At 52.6% G+C, this 7,989-nt stretch overlaps 1 protein-coding gene across 1 annotated transcript in view; it reads right to left on the bottom strand.

Annotated features, from left to right (window-relative positions):
- Nucleotides 1–3,328: 3,328 nt before the first annotated feature.
- Nucleotides 3,329–7,989, bottom strand: part of PRKAB1 (protein kinase, AMP-activated, beta 1 non-catalytic subunit) — a 10,101-nt gene continuing 5,440 nt past the window's right edge. Inside the window, exons 5-7 of the mRNA XM_006890416.1 lie at nucleotides 5,673–5,806; nucleotides 3,737–3,805; nucleotides 3,329–3,471 (exon numbers count right to left, since the gene is read on the bottom strand). Coding sequence (XP_006890478.1) covers nucleotides 3,394–3,471; nucleotides 3,737–3,805; nucleotides 5,673–5,806 — 281 coding nt within the window. The 3' untranslated portion in view covers nucleotides 3,329–3,393. The remainder of the gene's footprint in view (nucleotides 3,472–3,736; nucleotides 3,806–5,672; nucleotides 5,807–7,989) is intronic.

Genomic DNA, 7,989 nt, shown 5'->3' with positions numbered 1-7,989 from the left:
GATTCAGTGACTGGGGTAATCGGGATGGGTGTGTCAGAGGCAGTGCGATTGGCACAGGATAGAGCAGGGTTTAGGGCTGCTGTACATAGGGTCACTGTAAGTCGCAAATGACTCGACGGCACATAACAACATGACCACTCTTTTTAAGTAGAGAGCTCTTATGGGCTAGTGGCAAGAAGCTGCACTGCAATCCCAAAGGCACGTAGTTCAAATCCACCAGCTGCTCTGCAGAAGGATGGGCAACTGCCTCTGAAAACCTGCTGGAGGGTCAGCTATGGGTTGGTTCTGACTCGATGGTAAACAACACTGTTGTAGGGAATTCAGTGACCTCGTGGTAAAGAGTTGTGCTGCCAACCCAGAAGCAAATAGTTCAAGTCCACCAGTGGCTCCGTGGGAGCAAGATTTACAGCCTCTGAAAACCACCTGGAGGGTCAGCTATAACAGTTCCCATTCAGGGGTACATAACACCACCCCTTAGTGAAGCTGGAGGGGGGATGGCCCCCTTGCCAGGGTCCTTTGATCTTTGGTTTTAACAATTTGATCTTTGGCCAATTCGCCATTTTCTTTTGTTCAATAAAGCTTCTGCAACGAAAAAAAAAAAAAAAACAATTTGATCTTTGACTCTGTTTATTATACGACATGGTTCTTATATAAACAAAGGCCTTACAACCTTCAATGTCACTTCACCTCTGTGTCATTTTCTGGAAGAGAAAGAAAAAATCTATCCTCCACTGAAAAGCAATTTTGAGTTAAACTTTAACTGTGCAATCAATCCGTCCTCGCCCAGAAAGGAAACTCCAATGGAATTTCCAGCAGTGCGTGGGTCTTAGGACACCAGGACCTGGGACACCCCATTCCAGATTTGGTGGGGACCCCAAGATTTGAGCAAGGCAGGGTTTCCTTCTCCACTGCCCTGAAGATTCTCCATTACCTTCAGCTGTCGGGAGGTCTTCCATCCGGGTCTGGGGGCAGTGTTGCCAGGCCATGAATGGTTTCAGATCTGCTTCAGGACGCCCCCTTAGACACGATTCGTGGTTGTGTGTCCTCCTCCACCACCAGGGTCACGCTCCCCCAGTCTCCCTGGCTGTGGAGGTGTCTGGCACCGACCTAGTTTCCACAGTGGATGTGCCATCTGGGGTTTTTCTGCACTGCTGGGGAAGCTAATTTACCTGCTGTTCTTTCCAGCTTGCTGGCTTGCACCTCTGGCCTGGGGCTGACAGTTCCTTTCGGACTCCCTTCTGACAGTAGCCAGACAGCAGTTGCTGGTCTCAGACAAAGCCCAGCCGTGGGGTAATTCATGCAGGTAGGCACCTACCCATGAGGGCGACCCCACCGGGTCAGCTGGTGCTCAGAACTCAGCAACAGGCTCAGACATCATTCTCCTTTGTATACTTTGACCTTAGCTGTGTATTTTAATTGTATTTGGAAAACATTTTAGCTGGCTTTGGGAATAGCCTTTGTGTCTGTTTTCCTTTGACTTAAGCAGTCCCTTAGCCAAGAGAGTCCTGTGGTCCTGTGGCACTGTCCAGCTGGTCATTGTGGACAGCCACCTCTAGGTTTGTCATGGGTTCACTGCTGAGTCTGGGTGGATGGGACTCAACAGTAGCCCCTCCTCCCTCCTAACACTGCCCCCCATCACCCAGGGCTTTAGGGGAGATTGGAAGGTATCCATCCTGGAATGCTCTCCGGACAACTCCCCAGGTGGAGCCCACCACTCAGAGATCTGCCTTCCCACCACAGTATAAATGTTCCAGTGCCCGAGAGGGACGCACACCGGAACCTTCCCTCTCCAGGCTCTCTGGGACACTGAGTTAACGGGCCACTGATAACAGCTCTGAAGCTAGCTAAGTCTGGGGACTTAAACAGTGCAAAGCAAGAGGCTGCTTTCATCTGACCAGGAGAGAAGCCTGCCAAAGGCTGGAACCTGCCAGACCCATCATCTACAGCATCCTCCTGGGTAGCTTCAGAGGTCCCTTACTAAGCTTCTGAACTGTGTGGGTCCCTGGAGAGGGCCCTCAGCCTTTGAGGTGCCCTTATCAATTCACTGCCCCACCTACCACATCCAAGGTACCAAGGTGTGTTAAAAGCACTGTGAACCTCCAGCCTCCAGACGACCGGATGAAATGGCACTTGCATGCATGGTCTGTTAACTTGAAAAAGTTTTATTGAAACCTATAATACAAGGTGACAGTCATTCAGTGTTTTGCAAACAATAACAAAAATGGGTACTTCAAATTCAGGTTTAACCAAATAAATACTGGAAGCCAGGCACCTCATTCTGGCCCCTCACAGCTGGAACACAGCCATCAGACCCCTTCTGCGACCTGAGCAGCTGGATCCTGTGCTCTGCCAGCGGACAGTACCCCAGGCACGGAGCCCATGGACGCAAGGCCCAGTCTGCACTTGTGTCCAAAGATCCTGTCCTGATATGCACCTATAAGGATTCTTTTCTCCAGAGGCAAGAGGACGTTCCACAGCCCCCTTGGCTAACTAGTGGCAGAGGTCTTGTGCAAGGTGACCTGGTGTAATTCGAAGAGGAGGGTGCTGCCACAATTTCTATCGTAGCATCATCAGTTGACTGTGACCTAAACGCTAGCTGGACAGCCTCCTGTGGGCCGTCCCTAGGATTGTCCAGCTTGCCAGGAGGCCGGCAGTGGTGTCAGAAGTTCTGTTCTGAGAACGGATTATTGCTGAGAACATTTCACATGATGTGAGTTCTAGGCGGTGAATGAAAAATTGCCTTAAAGATAGAGTTAATCACCTCTTGGGTTGGATTTTTTTTTAAAAGGGAAAAAGTACATAGAAGGCTAAGAAAAAAATTGTAAAACATCATCTGGAAATCAGACAGGTTGTAATTTCTAAAGAAATTTCACCTCCCTAGGACAGAATGGGAGAGAATCTATTGCTTTGATCAACCAAAGACAGGCCAGACTAATACTGGACGTCTTGTCAGCGCCACAGCCTGGCTGCCACAGGGGCAAGCTGGCCTTGAAGATGCACACGCGATTAGGGGATTCGTGTGGCCTCGGGCCCCGGCTTCCCTGTGTTTTTCCAGCATTCGTTTCTGGCGTGTGGAGCTTCCCCAGGACCCGCTGGGAGGATGGGTGCTTAGAAGGACACTTGTCCTCACAATGTGTGGTGGATGCAGGTCTTCCAGGTTCTGTGGCTCTGATCTTGACCTTGAGATTCACAGCGGCTGGGTGAGGACTGTTGCAGACAGATGCTCTCCTGGAGCTGCCTGTGCCTGGGGCTAACCTTCAGGTAGGACGTGGGCAGGTAGGAAATGTCTTAGAGTGTGAAATGAGGATGTCCAGTCCGTTCCTCGTGTAAAGCATGCACACGTGCAGCCTGCTGGTGCCAGCTGTCCCTGCGGCCGCTGGCTGCCGCCGCTCTTCATATGGGCTTGTACAGCAAGGTGGTGACGTACTTCTTCTTGTACCGGTGAGTGGCGCTGAGCACCATCACCCCGTCCTAGGCACAGGAGATGGGAAATGGTCAGAGGCAGCAGTGGCTGTGCTCAGCCGGGCTCCCCGACGCCACTGAGCACAGAGATCTTCCGAGGTGTTTAATGACAACACTGACCCGGGGCCCGCCTTCAGAACCTAGCCTCGCGGGTCTGCATCAGGTTCTGAAAGCTGCCCTGGAGTCCAGTCCTGAAGCACCCCTCACCCCCCATGACTGGAGGCCAGGGGTCCTCCTGTCGTTTCTCAAAGCACAGCTCTAACAGGTTCATTACCTTGATGGAAAGAGCGTAGAGGTGGTTCAACATGACGTGATTGGGCTCGGGCAGCAAGGCTGGATCGCACTGTGAGTACAGAGCAGACGGATGTGAGCACTTTGTGTGGACACCAACGGGCTCCTCCTTTTACCGCTTGGCCCCTGCCCTAGTCTCCTAAGACACGAGGAAGGGCTTGTCCCAGAGGACGGGGCAGGCGAGGCTGAGGGACCCCTGCAGTTCAGGCCTGCATCAGCGTGTCTGGTCAGGCTCTGAGCCTGGCTTCTGAAGGTTGGATGGTGGGGAGAGGGCGAGAAGGACGAGCCCTCACGGCGATGACCAATGAGGCGGGGGGTGATACCAGGAGGGAGTGCTACCCCAGCCCTGCGCCATCTCAGCATCTCACACTGGCTCCCACAAACCAAGAAAGACGGTTTAAAGCCTAATGTTCCAACTCTACCCTCAGCTAGGGATTGATGAGGTGCAACCAGATGTTTCTAAATGAAGAGAGGCTGAAGCCATCCTTGTTTCCACAAGTACCCAAGGGCTCTGGTCAAGGAGGTCTGGAGGACCCCTTGGTTCCTTCAATCCTGGCTTGGGGAATGTCACCCCGTAGACAGGGCGGCTGTCATTGCGAGGAAACCCAAGTCACCCACACCAGTGCTCTCAAAACAGTGGGGCCGCGAGCCGAGCAGCTGGGGCATATCAAGCCCACCTTGACCCCAGAGCAGGCTGAGGCACCTAGAGAGGTCAGACCCACCGTTCTGTGAACAATACCTCAAAAGCACGGATGGGGAACATCAGGTCTCACTCCAGCCTGCCTTGACTGGAGCACCAAGGCCTCGCCACTGCCTGTGTGATCCTGGAATGTTCCTTAACTGCTCTGTGCCTCACTTCTCCCACCTCGAATGTTCCTTAACTGCTCTGTGCCTCACTTCTCCCACCTCATCCTTACCTGATAGATTACTGTGCTGATGAAGTGAGAAAACCCATTTAGGCTAAGCCAGGACATGATAGATGCCTTTAGGGTTGTAACTAACGTTTGCATTGGAGCTTTGTGCTCCCCGCACTGGAGGGTCCTGAGGCTGTCCAACCCCATTCCCTAGCCCCTTGGCCTCTCCTGTCTGGCCTGTTCCCAGAAGCAGTTCTCCATCAGAGAAGCAGTCTAATGACTCTGCTCTTCTCTCAGAAGCAAAAGAACAGGAAGGAGGAACCAGAACAAGTCAGCTGCTTGGGGGAGCATCTAATAGCCCATCTACTCTGCACGTCTTATAAAATTAGAATCGAGGCATCATCTTCCCAGTGTGCTTCTAAGATAGAAAACAGACATCCATTTCTCTGCCTGGGGCCAGTTTAAGATGTTGACAACTAAACATGTCCAGGCCAGAGGGCTCGGGTCCTACCACTGTTCTCATCTCAGTCAGCTGAGCCACCTGCCAGGGGTCCACTGAGGCCCTCGGCACCGCCCAGGAGCTGTGGTCTCAGAAAGGGGTGAAGGCACCAGAGGAGCAGTGAGCATCATGGGAAGGACAGCACATGCAAGAACCAGGAAAAAAGGTTTAGCATGGTGTGTGGGGCATGGCTGCCCGCAGAGGGACCAGCTCCAGGCTGCTGCCCTGTCGGTGGGGGTTCTTCCTCCTTGTAAAGTAAGTCGAGGTCAGACGGCGCCACCCTCTCACCTATGCTGTTTTTTTTATAAGGTGGTTTTATATTTTATCATAAAACTTAAATGGGACAGGGCTCAGCCGGAGGCGGGAGTGAAACAAAGACCAAGGCAGGAATGCTGTGAGATGGGGAGAGGGTGCCCCACACTCGGCGAGCATCTTGCTTCGGTCTGTGTCATGTCAGGAGTGCACCCCAGCAGTGAACGCTGAGGAGGGACAATGCGTTTTCTCTGCTGGTCAACAAGAGGGGACCCAACTTGGCCGGGGACCCAACCTGGGTGGGAGTGACTCACCGAAATCCCCGTGTCCTTGTTCAGGATGACCTGGAGCAGATGTGGAGGGAGGATGGGGGGCGCCTTAAACCGCTCTTCGGGTTTGGAGACGTAGGGCTCTTGGTGGTAGGGTCCTGGTGGCGAACTGGACAGTTCTGCTGGGAGGGGACAACAGGGGACGGCATTTACGTGGAATCCTGGGAGTTCTGGGAGCAGGCGTGTTTCACCTTCTGGCTTTGTCATCTCGTTTGCTTGTTCCCTCAAAACAGATTTACTTTGACAGTTTCAAAGGTGGAGAGCAGAAGCAATGAGAAAACCATCTGGGGCCTGGCTGGTGGGTATGACCCAGCTTGAGCGCAAAGGCCCTGTTGGAAGGTGAGACAGAGCTGGGGTGTCGGCGCCAGACTCACAGGGAGGCCGGTAACCACCACCGACCCCCACAAGAGGCTGCTTCCTTCTGCTTTCAGGCTGGGCTCCAAAATATAAGGAAGCTGAGGGCTTCAAGGGAGGATTAGGTGAGTAAGTGCAGGTTGTGAGCACCTCCAGCCAGAATAAAACAGAAGATAAAGCAGCCTGTTCATGCAGGGGCCAGGGAGAGAACAGGTTATACGAGGCACTGGCACATTTTAAAACAACAAAAAAAATTTTAAAGCTCTTTACTATACCTTTAAGCTGTTTTAGTGTCTCAATTACACAGATACATTAAGGCAGCCAAACCAAGCTCTGGTTAACAAGTCAATTCTGATTCCAAGTGACCCCACGGGGGCAGGGTAGAACTGCCTGACAGGCAGGGTCCCCAAGCATGCAATCTGTACAGGAGCAGACCGCTCTATCACCTACAGAGCAGCTGGTGGGTTCAAACCACAGACCTCTGGGTTAGCAGCTGAGTGCTGGTCCCTGTGCTGCCAAAGTGCCGTAGGAGCATCTTAGACTGCTTAGTAATATCTGGTTAGAAACAGCTCACATGGTGATGTGTGACCAGCTGGCAGAGATTATCCAAAGGACATCCGGGACGAGCCTCCTGACCCTGAGAATGGACCCGGGCAGTGGGATGTGTCCGGGCTCTGCCAAGCCCTCAATGTCATCTCCTCATCCTGGCCTCCCTTACGCACAGCCTCACGTAGAAATGGAGAAAAACTTTCAGGAAACTGAGCGACCAGGAGTTAACTAAACAGGACATTTGAAGATGGAGCGTCTAAAGTAGAAGACAGTCGAGAGCGTGGAGTTGGTTAACCAGCAGCGAGGGATCAGTTTACTCTCCTTACGTGACCCAAAGCAAGGAAACTCAACTGAAGCTCCGGTTTATGGGCTAAAATTATGACTATGAGCGAGGAGGCGGGGAGCTGAGCTTACCTCCCATCCCAACTCCCAGTTACCTAAACAGGAAATTAGTAACTAGAAAGAAAGGGGGTTAAAGCCCACTGCCTTTATAATTCCATTCTGCTCCACACTCTGCCTCGTCAGCCCTGAAAACCCCAGTGGTCCACTGGTCCATGTGGCTTCTGCACGGACAAGATGGAATCTTGGCAGCCTGGCCGTGAGGCCTGGCCCAGCCAGGTGATGATAAGGAACCCATTATGAGGAAATGAATCCACTTGGGAATTTTCTTAGAAAACCAGAGGCTCCCGGGGAACCTTTCAGGCTTCCTGCCGGGCTCCAGGAATTGTTGACAATCCTGCAAGAGGGGGAAGTGCAGTGGTGTTGGCACTTGATGGCCACACACATTCTCCCCTGAAGTAGACCTATTGTCTGCTTCGAGGCAGTTTATCCCCACAGGGTTCTAGATGAAAAACGATTTACTGAAACTTTGCTGATAGAAGGGGCTGTTGGATGACGGGAAATTAGGGTGGACTAGTGGACACGGGTCAGGTTCGGTGACCAAAGCAGTGCTGTGCCGCCTGATTACTGGAGCCCGGAAGGGCTCTGCCAAGGTGCTAAAGTAGCAAACCAGCACCGGCCAAGGTCATGGGTGTCCATTTATCACCTGCTGGGCTGAGTGCTTCCCCTGCATCTTGTGCAGGAAGTGAGCTGGCAGGCGTCACCGGGGCTGACCCCACAGGACTCCCAGAGCCTCTCAGCAGGACCTTACACACTGATCTCCTCACACTGTCTACTTTTTGTCGCCCAGCAGGCCAACTGAGTAACAGAGATGGCCAGGAAAGTGACTCACTGCTCCCGTGGAGCTAAACCTCAACAACTGGACCTGACAGAGGCAGGCATTCATCTCGCAGCTCTTCAGGGAGCTACATGCATCCACCTGATGGGGAAGCTTCAGCACGAGAGTCAGAGAGGGTGAGGGAAGAGAAACAAGAGCTTGTCTAGTGAGAGAGAGAGAGAG

The sequence above is a fragment of the Elephantulus edwardii genome, unplaced genomic scaffold, assembly GCF_000299155.1.
Source record: "Elephantulus edwardii isolate Elephantulus edwardi_28Jun2011 unplaced genomic scaffold, EleEdw1.0 scaffold00089, whole genome shotgun sequence".
NCBI lineage: Eukaryota > Metazoa > Chordata > Mammalia > Macroscelidea > Macroscelididae > Elephantulus > Elephantulus edwardii.
The sequence above is the reverse complement of the archived record's forward strand: the minus strand, read 5'-3'. Positions and strand labels throughout refer to the sequence as shown.